The sequence below is a fragment of the Heterodontus francisci genome, chromosome 1 (assembly GCF_036365525.1).
Source record: "Heterodontus francisci isolate sHetFra1 chromosome 1, sHetFra1.hap1, whole genome shotgun sequence".
NCBI classification, from domain to species: domain Eukaryota; kingdom Metazoa; phylum Chordata; class Chondrichthyes; order Heterodontiformes; family Heterodontidae; genus Heterodontus; species Heterodontus francisci.
In genome coordinates this window covers 151,594,883-151,612,046 of record NC_090371.1, presented here as the reverse complement: position 1 = coordinate 151,612,046, position 17,164 = coordinate 151,594,883, and the positions used below count along the sequence as shown (strand labels likewise).

The 17,164-nt window shown below is 41.7% G+C and overlaps 1 protein-coding gene across 1 annotated transcript in view; it reads right to left on the bottom strand.

Moving 5' to 3' along the window:
• The window catches only part of anapc4 (anaphase promoting complex subunit 4), a 148,659-nt gene that overhangs the window by 119,331 nt on the left and 12,164 nt on the right, over positions 1-17,164 (bottom strand). The window contains exons 2-5 of the mRNA XM_068037245.1: positions 16,827-16,944; positions 4,982-5,087; positions 4,760-4,892; positions 1,060-1,134 (exon numbers count right to left, since the gene is read on the bottom strand). Coding sequence (XP_067893346.1) covers positions 1,060-1,134; positions 4,760-4,892; positions 4,982-5,087; positions 16,827-16,934 — 422 coding nt within the window. The 5' untranslated portion in view covers positions 16,935-16,944. The remainder of the gene's footprint in view (positions 1-1,059; positions 1,135-4,759; positions 4,893-4,981; positions 5,088-16,826; positions 16,945-17,164) is intronic.

The following is a 17,164-nucleotide window of genomic DNA, read 5'->3' as shown; positions in this document are numbered from 1 at the left end:
AAGTTTCCGTGGCTACAATTAAAACAATGAGGCCAAACTTTTGATTTTCTTTTTACAGTGCTTCAACCACTGAATGATACACCTTTGGCACTCCACAAGCAGAAACCCAAGATATCACTGTGGATTAGTTGTATTACTTCCACAATAAATTACTGAAAGCATTTCAAGTGCATCAATTTTTATTCAGCTGACTGACACAATAAAGTAAAATTGTCGAATAGTACCAACAAATAATTAAAGTCACCTTACCATTCTCTGGCATGATAATGGCCCGCATTTTGCGGTTAGTGGCGTACTGACAGCAGTCGCCACTGACCTCGACAAAAGCTGCCCACAAAGATCCAGCGATCTCTGTTGCGTTGATTTCACCTTTTCCAGCACTAGTTTGATTCTGGCGCCAAGTCAAGGGAATCTCAAGTCAACCTGCAATGATGATGTCATCAAACAGGCTGAGCAGTCAATCACATTGAAAAATTCTCAGAAGTAAATTCACCAGGAAGCAAAAATGCACTGATTATCATTCTCTTAGAGACTGAAATAAAGATTGGGTCATAAACATAGGAATAAGGTAGAATCTGAAACAACATCAACAAACTTTCATTTTTAAAAAAATGTATTAGAAACCTATGGAATTTTTAGCAATGTAGAAATCTGACATTCCACAAATATAAAATTAGTTTAGGCCAGAGAGATTGCTTCGCAGTAGTTATCACTTAGTGCACAATTAAAATCACAGTTACGCTTCATTCAAGAAGGCATAACATTTTTAGTTTTTTTTTTACAGCAATATTACAGCAGAAAAGGGGAAGTTTATGTTAGTTCAAGTGATCTATAAAGACTTCCGTCTGCAGGGACAACAACAGCACACCCTATGGAGCAGCAGGGAATTAGTGGTGGCAACTTCTGAATCTCCATGTTTATCTACCCATGTGCAGATGCCAGAAGTTGCTGTTAGCTTCACATTTGTAATGACAGCGAACGCTGACAATTTCTCCATCATTACAACTGCAAAATCCAGGCCAATGGCATTTCATTCTGGTCACATCTCATTAAATTTACCTTTTTGGTAGTGCAGGCAACTTGGGCAAGAAAAGGCTTCCTTCTTCATCTATTAAACTGGTTGAGGTAGTAGCACTGGAAAGAAGTGTTAAGAACAGCAAATGTTAAATGATAAGCTGAAATAGCTACATCTTCAGCTATATCCAATTTTTCTCTTCTTTAGAGTCTTTGGGAGCTTATATTTTATTCCCGACATATTATTATTGGTCTCTCCACATCATGTCTGCCCAAAACATGTCATTTGCTGTCTCACCTTCATTAATGTCACTTGGGATTGTACTGCAGTAACAGAATAAAAAAAAGTTACTCTCTGATCACTCATTATGACATACAGCAGTGGTCTGGGATTTTTCCACCATGAAGGATTGTTTACTCAGTGCATTATATATAAAGCCATTTATAAAGAATGTGTTTATGAAAAAGAAAAAGGAAGCATTCGTAAGGGTTGGAAGGCTGGGAACAGACGAAGCCCTTGAGGAATATAAAGAAAGTAGGAAGGAACTTAAGCAAGGAGTCAGGAGGGCTAAAAGGGGTCATGAAAAGTCATTGGCAAACAGGATTAAGGAAAATCCCAAAGCTTTTTATACGTATATAAAGAGCAAGAGGGTAACCAGGGAAAGGGTTGGCCCACTCAAGGACAGAGGAGGGAATCTATGTGTGCAGCCAGAGGAAATGGGCAAGGTACTAAGTGAGTACTTTGTATCAGTATTCACCCAAGAAAAGGACTTGGTGGATAATGAGTCTAGGGAAGGGAGTGTAGATAGTCTCGGTCATGTCGTTATCAAAAAGGAGGTGGTGTTGGGCGTCTTGCAAAGCATTAAGGTAGATAAGTCCCCAGGGCCTGATGGGATCTAACCCAGAATACTGAGGGAGGCAAGGGAAGAAATTGCTGGGGCCTTGACAGAAATCCTTGTCTCCTCATTGGCTACAGGTGAGGTCCCAGAGGACTGGAGAATAGCCAATGTTGTTCCTTTGTTTAAGAAGGGTAGCAAGGATAATCCAGGAAATTATAGGCCGGTGAGCCTTACGTCAGTGGTAGGGAAATTATTAGAGAGGATTCTTCAGGACAGGATTTACTCCCATTTGGAAACAAACGAACTTATTAGCGAGAGGCAGCATGGTTTTGTGAAGGGGAGGTCGTGTCTCACTAACTTAATTCAGTTTTTTGAGGAAGTGACGAAGATGATTGATGAAGGAAGGACAGTGGATGTCGTCTATATGGACTTCAGTAAAGTCTTTGACAAGGTCCCTCATGGCACACTGGTACAAAAGGTGAAGTCACATAGGATCAGAGGTGAGCTGGCAAGATGGATACAGAACTGGCTCAGTCATAGAAGACAGAGGGTAGCAGTGGAAGGGCACTTTTCTGAATGGAGGGCTGTGACTAGTGGTGTTCCGCAGGGATCAGTGCTGGGACCTTTGCTGTTTGTAGTATATATAAATGATTTAGAGGAAAATGTAGCTGGTCTGATTAGTAAGTTTGCAGATGACACAAAGGTTGGTGGAGTTGCGGATAATGATGAGGATCGTCAGAGGATACAGCAGGATATAGATCGGTTGGAGACTTGGGCGGAGAAATGGCAGATGGAGTTTAATTCGGACAAATGTGAGGTAATGCATTTTGGAAGATCTAATGCAGGTGGGAAGTATACAGTAAATGTCAGAACCCTTAGGAGTATTGACAGGCAGAGAGATCTGGGCGTACAGGTCCACAGGTCACTGAAAGTGGCAACGCAGGTGGATAAGGCAGTCAAGAAGGCATACGGCATGCTTGCCTTCATCGGTCGGGGCATAGAGTATAAAAATTGGCAAGTCATGCTGCAGCTGTACAGAACTTTAGTTAGGCCACACTTAGAATATTGCGTGTAATTCTGGTCGCCATACTACCAGAAGGACGTGGCGGCTTTGGAGAGGGTACAGAAGAGGTTTACCAGGATGTTGCCTGGTCTGGAGGGCATTAGCTATGAGGAGAGGTTGGTTAAACTTGGATTGTTTTCACTAGAACTATGGAGGTGGAGGGGCGACATGATAGAGGTTTACAAAGTTATGAGCGGCATGGATAGAGTGGATAGTCAGAAGCTTTTTCCCAGGGTGGAAGAGTCAGTTACTAGGGGACATAGGTTTAAGGTGCGAGGGGCAAAGTTTAGAGGGGATGTACGAGGCAAGTTCTTTACACAGAGGGTGGTGAGTGCCTGGAACTTGCTGCCGGGGGAGGTGGTGGAAGCAGGTACGATAGCGATATTTAAGAGGCATCTTGACAAATACATGAATAGGATGGGAATAGAGGTCCCCAGAAGTGCAGAAGGTTTTAGTTTAGGAAGGCATCAAGATCGGCGCAGGCTTGGTGGGCCGAATGGCCTGTTCCTGTGCTGTACTGTTCTTTGTTCTATGACTTTGTTACGCATAGCTGCGTTGGAAATCTTCCCTAACATCACACTTCACTCACCTTCTTCCTGTAACGACTGAGTTTAAAAGCACACCGAATGTTTAAAATAAAGTCCAATGCCAAGATGGAAAAGTCAGAACAATAAAGGGTTAGTTATCAAAGAACCAAATGGACTTCTCCTGACCAAGTTTTTATCAAAAATTAAAATATAGGTTGAACAAAAAGATTGGGAGAGTGCTTTCAAGATAAAATAGTGCCCCCTTCAAATCAACTGGCAAAACAGGTCTTAAAATACTTCTGTCAGTATTGAGGACTTATGACAGGCCAGATGTTATTGGAAAAATAATGGCATGTTAATGATGCAATTTCAGGAAATTAAGAAATATGCCATGAGTTGGGACTTTCCAGAATTGGTTGCTTTATTCCATGGTTTGCTTTGCACAAACAGCACCTCACCCTTAGCCTTCCTGTTATTCTGAGGAATTTGCACATTCATTGTCCATTAATCTTGCTGCAGAAAGTTAGGGCTGGTACTAACAGCGTATAAGAGTGCACTGTGATAACTATTCATACAATCCCAAATCAACCCCTCTTCCCAGAAAGAGAACCATTAAGCTATTCAGTTAAGAGATTTTAAAAATCCCAAATGTTTCCTTCCTGGCTATCTCTAAATAATCTTTTTCCCCCTCTTTATTTCTCTTTCTGTACCTAATTTTACTCTAACTCATCCACTGTAATTCTCACAGCTTCTCTGTCGTTCCTTTGTTTCTTTCTCAATCATTAAATCTCATTAGATAAAGTGATACACTATTGGCTCCGCCATTCACTGAAGTCTTAGATGGCCTGTTGCCTTCCCCACTTCATTATCAGCTCCTATTTCCAGCAAGTGCAGCACAAAGAATTTTCAAGCTTAAGCAGCTGAAAAATGCTGAATGACAGGCACTGCAAGATATCCCACTCCACCAAGATTTGGCCCAAATAAAGTAGCATTTTAGTCCTGAATGCCTCAAAACATTTGAAATTAGATTTTGCTTTCATCAAAAACAAGTTTATTAAAAAAAAATGCATCAACGTAATTGCAATGAAGACTGAGCTTATGTTCTTGATACAAAAGCAGAATACTGCAGATGCTGGAAATCTGAAATAAAACAGAAAATGCTGGAAAACACAACAGGTCTGGCAGCATCTGTGGAGATAGAAACAGAGTTAACATTTCAGATCTGTGACCTTGGTTCTGATCAAAGGTCACAGACCTGAAATGTTAACTTAGCTTCTCTCTCCACAGATGCTGTCAAACCTTGTATTCTTGGTTACCTTTTTGGATCCATCACCTCAGTCCAGTGCATACAGGTGACTAAGTTTTCCAAGGAGAAAAAATGTAGGATCTCTGCTTTTTCCACGTCACATAAAACAATTCGCCGAGTGTCTGCAAGACTAAAGGCTAAAACTAGTAGGAAAAAAAAAGGATTTATTATAAACATAATACAAGTTAACAACTACATGAGGTTATGAATTCTGGCGCATTTGGTGCTTCACCTTTTCCATCTGGCCTCCATGCTAATGAAGTTACTTCTTTCCCTGTATTTTCATTAGGTGCCAAGCTCCACACACGCTGAAAGTGGGCTAGACGATGAAGCAAAACCTAAAAATTAAACAAAAATTTTCTATGGTATTCTTTTGATATACTAGGAGTGTCTCGCCCTGTTTTACATTACAGCTAACAATAACTCTGTTGCAGTCTAAATTAAAAACACAACACATATTATCTGCACAATTGACTTTTGTACAGAAGCCTGAATGGAAACATAAAAGATTTACAGAGCAGGAGGCAGCCCATTGTGACTGCGCTGGCTGTAAAGGAGCTATCCAGCCTAACCCCATTTTCCAGCTCTTGATTATAATAGTTGCAGAGAGGACTGGACATCAGATAACTCCCTGGTCATTTTCAAATAATGCCATGGGACATTTTACATCCACCCAAGAGGCTGGGCAGGCCTCGGATCCAACATCTCACCGAAAAGGAAACACCTCCAACAGTGCAGCATTCCCTCAGTACAGAAATGTCAACCTAGATACGTGTTCCAGTCACTGAAGTGTGACATGAACCCATAGACATGCGACTCAGAGATGAGAGTGCTACTACTAGACCAAGGCTGACACTTGGTAATTGTCAAGCTTCTAGGGCAAAAATACAGGATGAAATTAATATTAAGACGTGCTAATTTAAAGACAAGTGGATAAATCCCCAGGCCCAGATAAGATGTATCCCAGGCTGTTGTGTGAGGCAAGAGAGGAGATCGCAGGGGCGCTGACACAAATTTTAAAATCTTCTCTGGCCACAGGAGAGGTGCCAGAGGATTGGAGGACAGCGAATGTGGTACCATTATTCAAGAAGGGTAGCAGGGATAAACCAGGTAATTACAGCCAGTGAGTCTAACATCAATGGTCGGGAAACTATTGGAAAAAATTCAGAGGGACAGGATTAATCTCCACTTGGACAGGCAGGGATTAATCAGAGATAGTCAGCATGGCCTTGTCGGGGGAGATCGTGCCTAACAAATTTAATTGAATTTTTCGATGAGGTGACTAGATGTGTAGATGAGGGTAAAGCAGTTGATGTAGTCTACACGGACTTCAGTAAGGCTTTTGATAAGGTCCCGCATGGGAGATTGGTCAAGAAGGCAAGAGCCCATGGGATCCAGGGCAATTTGGCAAATTGGATCCAAAATTGGCTCAGTGGCAGGAGGCAGAGGGTGATGGTCGAGTGTTGTTTTTGCGATTGGAAGCCTGTGACCAGTGGTGCACCGCAGGGATTGATGCCGGAATCCTTGCTGTTTGTAGTGTACATTAATGATTTAGACGTGAATATAGGAGGTATGATCTGTACGTTCGCAGATGACACGAAAATTGGTGGTGTCGTAAATAGTGAGGAGGAAAGCCTAGATGACAGGACGATATAGATGGGCGGTAAGATGGGCAGAGGAGTGGCAAATGGAATTTAATTCTGAGAAGTGTGAGGTGATGCATTTTCAGAGGACTAACAAGGCAAGGGAATATACAATGGATGGTAGGACCCTGGGAAGTACAGAGGGTCAGAAAAACATTGGTGTACTTGTCCACTGATCACTGAAGGCAGCAGCACAGGTAGATAAGGTGGTTAGGAAGACATATGGGATACATGCCTTTATTAGCCGAGGCATAGAATATAAGAGGAGGGAGGTTATGATGGAGCTGTATAAAAAACTAGTTAGGCCACAGCTGGGGTACTGTGTACAGTTCTGGTCGCCACACTGTAAGAAGAATGCGATTGTACTGGAGAGGGTGCAGAGGAAATTCACCAGGATGTTGCCTGGACTGGAGCATTTCAGCTATGAAGAGAGACTGAAAAGGCTAGGGTTGTTTTCCTTACAGCAGAGAAGGCTGAGGGGGGACCTGATTGAGGTATACAAAATTATGATGAGCATAGATAGGGTAGATAGGAAGAAACTTTTTCCCTAGCGGAGGTGTCAATAACCAGGGGGCATAGATTTAAGGCAAGGGGCAGGAGGTTTAAGAGAGGATTTGAGGAAAATTTTCTTCACCCAGAGGGTGGTTGGAATCTGCAACATACTGCCTGAAGGGGTGTTAGAGGCATGTACCCTCACAACATTTAAGAAGTATTTATATGAGCACTTGAAACGCCATAGCATACAAGGCTACAGGCCAAGTGCTGGAAAACAGGATTAGAATAGATAGGTGCTTGATAGCCGGCACAGACATGATGGGCCGAAGGGCCTATTTCTGTGCTGTATAACTCTATGACTCTATGACAAGCTGTATGGATTTCCAATAGGCAAGTTGTGCCTGACAAATACAATAAGAGTCCTTTGAAGGAATGATGGATTGTAATGATAGGAAGTACAATAGATGTCATGCATATTGATTTTCAAGCCTTTTGATGAGATGTTGCAGAAGTCTTGCGAATAAAATAAAGGCACACAGCATTAAAGGGAATGTAGCAGGATGATTAATAAGAAGCCAGTTAATGGACAGAACAGACTCGTGGTTAATGGATTCTTTGTGAAGTGGTAGGATACAAACAGTGGTATCCACCAGCAATTAGCATTGAGGCATGTATTCTTCTCTTGCTTAATATATGTATTATGTTCTGGCTTGGTTACACAAGCACAATATCAAAATTTGCAATGAATCAAGTGTGTAGCTAGATATGCAACTTCAGGATATAGGTTAGTAGGTTAAGAAAAAGAATGAAATTTCATAGAGAAATAAGGAGAGGAAATCTAAACTAAAAGGTAAAATGGAACAGAGAAGCAGGAAGACAGTTGAACTATAGAGTTCACAATACAGGAGGAAGCTATTCAACCCAACACATCTATACTAAGCACTCCAAAATTAATTCTACTGCCCTGTTCTCTGCCCATAGCCCTGCACTGTCCTCTGCTTCAAACATTTATCTGATTTTCCCTTTTAAGATGCAATGGTGTCGGCCTCAGCCATTTCCGATGGCAAACTCTTCCATGCTCTCACAATTCTACTTGTAAAGAAATTTCTCCTTACTTGTCCTCACACTATCTTGGTGGCTTTTTTAAACTGATGACCTCTTGTCACCAACCTCCCAACCAGAAGTAAACAGCCTTTGCCTGTCCATTCCATCAAAACCCTTGCTAATTTTAAAAACCTTCATTAAATGTCCTCTTAACCTTATTTGTTCCAATGGAAATATAGCCAGTATATCAAGTTTCTTTCCCCCAAACTATAGCTTCCAATCCTTGGCATCACCTTGTGGAATCAGCACTAATCCCTCTCAGTAGCTTTAATTTCCTTCCTATAATTAGGCACCCAAAACTGCACACAGTTCTGTTACTGTGGCCTAATCAATATTTTGTACAAAATTACTTCTTTACTCTTACATTCTATGCCCTATTTATAAAACCCAAAATGCAGTTAGCCTTTTATAAAAATAGCTTTATTAACTTGTACTCTCGCATTCAATGAATGATGCATTTGAACCCCATGGTCTCTATTTAGCCACATCCTTCAGAATTTTTTCATTAAGTGTATACTCCCATTCCTCACTTTCCTCCCAAAAAGTATTACCTCACATCCATCCACAATAAACTGCATCTGCCATTTGTCTGCCTATTCGCAAAACTGTCTATATCTTCCTTGCTGTTTCATCAGCATATTGAAATTTTGCTCCATATGCCAAAGTGCCAATCATCTTCATATACCAAGCGTAAAAGTGGGCTAGCACGGACTTCTGGGGTTTACTACTTCCAACCCTTCTCCAATTTGAAGAACAGCCTTGCTTCCACATTTCCTTTTATACCATACACTCGATTTTCCCAACAATCCTTCTAAAAAAAAAAACTTATGAAAATCTATACATACAGCACCTATTGAATTCCCATCATCTCTCCAATTGGTTACTCCTTAAAAAATTTAAAACACAACTTGCCTTCAACAAATCTGGCTGTCTATGATTAACGCATGATTATCTGAATGTTCACTAATTTTATGCCAATTATGGATTCTAAAAGTTCCTTGACAACTGCATTAGCCTAAATGGCCTATAGTTACCTAGTTAATCCTTTTACTTCTTGAACAAAGGTGTTATACTTCCTATTCTCTAGTCCCACGACTCAACTTGCATATTTAAGGATTTAAAAATTGAGGTCAGAGCCACTGCTACCTCCTCTCTGATTTCTTTCAACACTCTAGGGTGCATGCTTTCAGGACCTAGTGATTATCCACACTGAGTTTGTTATTTCTTTGAGCATTCATTGCTTTTCTACAGGTACCTCTCACAATTGTTTCATATCCTCCATCTTTGAGTGGTCATACTGTCTAACCATTCTTTTACTTTGTCTATGGTTATAACAAGTAACATACACCACACAAGTGGCAGGCAATGACAATCTCCAACAAGAAAGAGTTTCACCACCTCCCCTTGACATTCAACAGCATTGCCATAGTTGAATTTCCAATCAACAACATCCTGGGGGTCACCACTGACCAGAAACTTAACTGGACCAACCACACAGATACAGTGGCTACAAGAGATATATTCAGCAATAACTCATCTCCTGACATCCCAAAGCCTATCCACCATCTGCAAGGCACAAGTCAGAAGTATGATCCTATTTGATCAGCCATGATCATTGTTACGACCAGGTGAGAAAGAGGTCTCGGGTTCCCTATCAGCCTTCACCTGGTCTTACTGTAACAGGGTATTAATTTTTAAACAAACTGTTTTTAGTGCCAACTTGGTGAATCCTTGTTCACCGCTTTCCAATTATAAGGCAAAGAAACGAGCACAAACAGGCTTTCTTAGGTTTAAAGAAGGTGAAATTTTATTAAACTGTAATTCAGTTGATGCCTACGGATACACGATGTGCCTACGCTAGCAGGCACACGCGACACAGATATGCAAATAGAGACAGAAAAGAGCAAAAGAAAAATAAAGTGGAAAGGTTTGAGGCAATCTCTGAGGAGGGTTTTTTTTTTTAAACTGTGCTTCGAGCTCGTTGTAGAGTCCTTGATTGTAGGTTGATCTGGCTTTTCGTTGGGGCCCAGTATTATTTTTAAACCTTGTTCACTAAAGGAGACTTTTCTCAATTGGGGTTCATGTGTCTTCAGTGGGTTTTAGTTCCATGAGAAAGTGATGGGAGCAGACAGAAGAAGAGGAGGTCTTTTTCAGTCCAGGAGCAAAGAGCTTTCTGCCAGTTCAAACACTGTCCCCACAAGTTAAAACTCCCCAAGTTAGCCAGCAGGGTAGTCATGTGACTGGTATAACCACTTCTGGCTTTGTGCATTGGATGGGTCAGGGAATGGTCCTTGGAACCCAGCAGTGTCTGTTAATATGCAAAAATATCTTTCCAGCCAGGGGCTTGGCAACCCCTTGTGTCAAGTCTTCTTCCCAGCAACAATTTGAAATTTAATGGCCATGTGGCAAAATTAACATGCCTCATTCTTGGCAGTTGGGGGCCTACATGACAATCATATTGAAGGGCAGAGCAGGCTCAATGGGCTGAATGGCTAGCTCCTGCTCCTATGTTCCCAAGTGTGATGGAATACTCTCCTGGATGCAGCTCAACACCACAAAAAATGTTACCACCATTCGGGACAAAACAGCCCACGAGATTGGCACCCCATCCACTGACACACTGTGGTTGCAGCGTGCACTATCTTGCACTACAGCAACTCACCAAGACACCTTTGACAGTATCTCCCAAACCCATAACCCTAACCACCTAGAAGGACAAGGGCAGCAGACTCATGGAAACACCACTGCCTACAAATTACCCTCCAAGGCATACACCATTCTGACTTGGAAACATATCGCTGTTCCTTCAGCACTGGGTCAAAAATCCTGGAACTCCTTACTGAACAGCACTGAGTGTTCCTTCATCACATGGACTGCAGTGGTTCAAGAAAGTGGCTCACTACCATCTTCTCAAAGGCAATTAGGGATAGGCAATAAATGCTGGGCTCACCAACGATGCTCATGACATGAATGAATAAAAAAAGACTTGTTTTTAAAATGCCAATCTTTTCTCATATTTCCTTTACGCCTTTCTCATGTCCTTAATTAGCCTTCCCATTGCATTTCCAATATTCCTCAAGATTTTCTTTAGCAATCAATGTTAGTCAGTGTTACTTTTATCAGATGCCTTCTGAAGTTTCTGTTTAGACAATCTATCCAAACCTTCATTTTGTTTGGACAAAAATAGGAGTTTCCTTATTAAAACAGTCAAATTATATCCATCACTGATCGAAAAAATTACTCCTGGGTGGGCTAAGGAGACACAATGATCAAATTCAATTCTCTGAAGCAGATGTCGCTGTTTTCTGTCCCTATATCCCCAAAGGAATTGACTGAATAACAACTGCGTTCCTTTGCCTTCATCTTTCTCAACAAATTCCATTATTTGGTGGACCCGCTTTTTGCTTTGTATGAATATATTTACTTTGTACTTTATCCATCTCATAATTGATAATTCCCCACTGCTGACCCAACAACCTATTTGCTAACTTTTTTGCTCGGCGAATTTGAACAGTATCCCTTCTTACCTCACTGAACATTGCTGTTTCCAATTTAGCACCATGTAACTTTTCATTACAATTTTCCATTTTTACATTGAACTATACTGTGGATGCTCTTTGTCACAAAAATGTGCTAGGTCGAATGATGATTTTTTAATCCACTGGCTGGAAACCTGAGTATTAAACTAGTGGAGACGAACCACTCAAACCTTGCAAGCTTGCCTTCTGACCGTGAACACCGAGGCATATTCCCTGTTGCAGACTGTGTAATTGATCTGTGTTTGGTTGTGTTAGTCTGTTCAGCGATCAATTCTCACTGTGCTTAATTACTTAAGCCTGAGGGTGGAGCTCGTAGGTAGAGTACTTTCCGGAAGGAACAGAGTCTCCCTTGAAGGAATTCAGCCGCATTGCTGTCGCCTAGAGAACTACGGAATCAGCGTCCACATCTTCAAATCGGAAGCCTCAGGACCACCAAAGGAAAGTCGTGCAACCACCGAATTCAGCCTCAAGCCAGTTGAGTCAGTATCCTCCACAAACTGTATACCCTTTTATTTCTCTGGATTCTAATTCCACCAATCTATCCTTCCCCATTCTGTAACCTATTTGCTTGTGTGTGCCTGTGCGAGAAAGTTGGAATGTATTTTAATACTTTACTTAGATCGGTTTAAGTTCAATAAAGCTAGCTTCTTTCTTTGTTAAACTCAAGAAAACCTGTCTGATTGTCTTTTTATGATCACAGCACTTAAATACGTAACCACTCACTGAATTGGCAAGTATATCCACTTAAAGAAATAAATCTGTTGTGGTCAAACAAAGAGAGGGAAAAGAGAGGAACCCTTCGACCCCTCCTCACCTGATCGTAACATCTTTCTCCAAAATCCTCCTACTCTCACATCAGCGTTCTACCCCACTTCATTGCTCAGGCCCAAATCAAGCCAAATTTCTTTCTTTTCTTTACTGTCGCTGGGTCAAAAACCTGGAACTCCCTTCCTAACAGCGCTGTGGATATACTTACACCAGATGGAGTGCAGCAGTTCAATAATGCAACTCACCACCACCACGTTCTCAAGGGCAATTAGGAATGGGCAACAAATGCTGGCCTAGCCAGTCACACACTCAAACCATGAAAGAATAAAAAAAGTAACAAGTTCTAGGAATCAAGCAGAGCTGAACGTAGGATAAAAAAGAGGCAACACAGCTTTGGACGAATTGAAGTCTTTTAATCAGTTCCTGCAATCCTGAAATGTTATCATATATGTTATACAACTTTGACTTCTGTTCCATTGTGATCACAAGATTACAATCCAGATTAATTATTCATCTTGCACAAGGTTTATGCCCTCTAAATTAAACCAATTAGCAAAGTCAACTCTTAGAAATAGGAAAATGTGCAACATGGTTGCATTTGGCACTTTCACATTCAGGTTACCTTATCAATACGAGTTTTGAGCAATAAATGAAAATGTAATTCAGTGCTGATATTCTGATGAATAATGTAGCTATCATGTATACCATATCAAAAAAAATTACAAAATGTTAGAGAAATTGATACATCAGTTTCATTGACAAGATTATTTTATTGTGCTTCCCACAGATTGCAAGAGTTTATTTTAATAAGTTCCTATATTGCTAGTGTCAAAACAACAGCACCTCTGTACCTTTCAGATATCATTATCACATCACGCAGCAATGATGAAAGTGTAGTGTGCTAACTCAGTGCACTAATGAATCTCTATATTCTTAGAAATACTTGGCACTAAAAAAAATCCCGTTTCTATTAGGATCATTGGAATACAGCTGCAGTTGGTTTCAGAAGACTCACATTAGACTTATTTTTCTCCTCAGAGTTTATCAAATTCAGTGCTCTTTTCTTAGCCAGTCTTGTTAAAATATAACTTCAGAGCTCAGATAACATTTTTACACCACTGAACTTCACCCCTGTGGTTCAGGGCAACAATTGAACATTAAAAAAAAAGGTTGTTCATGAGGTGTGGGCGTCGCTGGCTAGGCCAGCATTTATTGTCCATCTCTAATTGCCCTTGAGAAGGCGGTGGTGAGCTGCCTTCTTGAACCGCTGCAGTCTTTGGGATGTATGTACGTCAACAGTGCTGTTAGGAAGAGGGTTCCAGGACATTGACCCAGCAACAGTGAAGGAATGGCGATATAGTTCCAAGCCAGGATGGTGTGCGGCTTGGAGGGAATGTGCAGGTGGTGATCCCATGCATCTACTGCCCTTGTCCTTCTCGGTGGCAGAGGTCACAGGTTTGGAAGGTGCTGTCAGAGGAGTCTGGGTGAGTTGCTGCGGTCCATCTTGTAGATGGTACATAGTGCTGCCACTGCGCATCAGTGGTGAAGGGGTGAATGTTGAAGTGGTGAATGGGGTGTCAATCAAGCGGGCTGCTTTGTCCTGCATGGTGTCGAGCTTCTTGAGTGTTATTGGAGCTGCACCCATCCAGGCAAGTGGCGAGTATTCCATCACACTCCTGACTTGTGCCTTTAGATGTTGGACAGGCTTTGGGGAGTCAGGAGGTGAGTTAGTCGCCACAAAATTCCCAGCCTCTGACCTACTCTTATAGCCACAGTATGTGTATGGCTGGTCCAATTCAGTTTCTGGTCAATGGCAACCCGCAGGATGTTGATAGTGGAGGGAAAGTGCTTGATGAAGCAGCTGAAGATGGTTGGGCCTCAGACACTATCCTGAGGAACTCCTGCAGTGATATCAAGGGCAGTCTCATCTCACCTCTTGAGTTCAGCTCTTCTGTCCATGTTTGGACCAAGGCTGTCATGAGGTCAGGAGCTGAGTGGCTCTGGCGGAATCCAAACTGAGCGCCAGTGAGCAGGTTACTGCTGAGCAAGTGCCGCTTGATAGCACTGTCAATGACTCCATCCATCACTTTGCTGGCAATCGGGAGTAGACTGAGAGGGTAATAATTGACCGGGTTGGACATTGTGCAAATACATTCTCAGGTTACTTGCTCAGCAACCTCTGTGCTCTCTCTGGGCCATATATTGTAACACTTTCTACTGCATTTATCCTTGTATCTCCTGCTGTCTGGGAAATGGAGGTGAACTGCAACTGGGAGAAACAAGCAACTTCAGTTCGGTCAACCCCACCAACATAGCTACCACGCACTTCTAATTTGCATTAATAGTTACTAATGTGATATACTGTTTATAAACTATACAATATGGCAAAATTATATATTGCAGAATTTCTACTCTCAATCATCAGTAAAGTGATGGAAGGTGTCACCAACAGTGCCATCAAGTAGCACTTGCTTAGCAATAACCTGCTCAGTGACGCTCAGTTGGAGTTCCGCCAGGGCCACTCAGCTCCTGACCTCATTATAGCCTTGGTTCAAACATGGACAAAAGAGCTCAACTCATGAGGTGAGCAGCATTTGACTGAATATGGCATCAAGGAGCCCCAGCAAAACTGAAGTCAATGAGAATCAGTGGTAAAACTCTCCGCTGGTTGGAGTCATACCTAACGCAAAGGAAGATGGTTGTGGTTGTTGGAGGTCAATCATCTCAGCTCCAGGACATCAAAGCAGGAGTTCCTCAGGGTAGTGTCCTAGGTCCAACCATCAATGACCTTCCTTCAATCGTAAGGTCAGAAGTGGGGATGTTCGCTGATGATTGCACAATGTTTAGCACCATTCACGACTCCTCAGATACTAAAGCAGTCCGTGGCCACATGCAGCAAGACCTGGACAATATCCAGGCTTGGGCTGATAAGTGGCAAGTAACATTCGCACCACACAAGTGCCGGACGTTGACCATCTCCAAGAGAAAATCTAATCATCTCCCCATGACATTCAATGGCATTACCATCGCTGAATCCCCCACTATCAACATGCTAGGGGCTACCATTGACCAGAAACTGAACTGGAGTAGCCATATAAATACCGTGGCTACAACAGCATGTCAGAGACTAGGAATCCTCCAGTGAGTAACTAATCTCCTGACTCCCCAAAGCCTGTCCACCATCGACAAGGCACAAATCAGGAGTGTGATGGAATACTCTCCACTTGCCTGGATGCATGCAACCCCAACAATACTCAAGAAGCTCGACACCATCCAGGACAAAACAGTCCGCTTAATTGGCACCCCATCTACGAGCATTGACTCCCTCCAACACAGACGCACAGTGGCAACAGTATGTACCATCTACAAGATGCACTGCAGCCATGCACCAAGGCTCCTTAGACAGCACCTTCCAAACCCATGACCTCTACCAACTAGAAGGACATGGGCAGCAAATGCATAGGAACACCACCACCTGCAAGTTCCCCTCCAAGTCACACACCATCCTGACTTGGAACTATATTGCCATTCCTTCACTGTCGCTGGGTCAAAATCCTGGAACTCCCTTCCTAACAGCACTGTGGGTGTACCTACCTGACATGGACTGCAGCGGTTCAAGAAGGCAGCTCACCACCACCTTCTCAAGGGCAATTAGGGATGGGCAATAAATGCTGGCCTAGCCAGCGACGCCCACATCCCATGAATGAATTTTAAAAAATTTATTAGCTGTCCACCATCAATTCCATGTTAAGGCATACAGCTTAATCAAATGAATTACTCTGAAAATGTTTTTAATGGAAGCTTAGAAAATGTTAAAGTGCTTTTCCTCTGTTGACATAGAATATCGCTCTTATCCTACTTTATAAGGTTCAGTAATAGAAGTTAAGCAAACCGTAATCACATGCTTCAGAGCATGTTATCATAATATTCAGAAGTTAATGTCTGGGAAAGCCAACTACAAAAAACTCTTAAAACACCACATAGTATGTGCATTAAAATATACTGTAGTTGCTGAAATACAAAGCTTTACATTGTGGATTTTATTACTTTTGCATTACTCTTCTGCATTTTATCTCTATAATATTGACGTCTTTAACACATCCGTCACATATCAGACATCACAATTTTCTGAAGAGAAATAATCATTGCAGAAAGGCATTAAAACTTTGAAATACTTGTGAATTTGCAAAATTCTCTGAAATGAGACATTGCAGTCTTAAAGGAATGTGTCTCCACTTAAGTGTCAGAGTAATACATTGTGCATTACACTGTATAATACTCCAGTACTTTTAAAGCAGAAAATCATCTAACTTATCTGAAATTATGACATGGCAATCTTGAATTATCATAGTCAGGCACTTCATTTTTTACATGATAAATGCAACAGTGACTCTCCCTTTTTGTTTACAATCCAGACTTGTACCAATATTATAAGCAATCTTAATACTGCATATAAATGTATGATTATATTCATATCACAATTATGAATCAATTTCCAGGCACAGTAATAGCACAAGAAATCAGTTACCTCTCCAGCTTTGTTAGCAAGTGCAATGAGGTCCCGCTTAGGGGACCACACCATGTAAAGTATTTCATTGGGAAGTTGCTTCTCTCCAACCTGTCGAAATGCTGGCATGACAACAAATCTGTCAATAAAAGAAAATGAGTTAGTGCCAGTCCCCGAGATTAAACACAGCACAGAACCGTAAACAGCAGAAATATGAAGAGTAACATATTCAGCAAGTGCGACACAGATTGCATACATGATACTGTGTTTGCCTTTCATAACATCTGCCAGGACTGTCTGTGTGCCATCCATTAGGATGGACAATTCCTCATTGTGGCAAGACAGGGATACTAGCATGC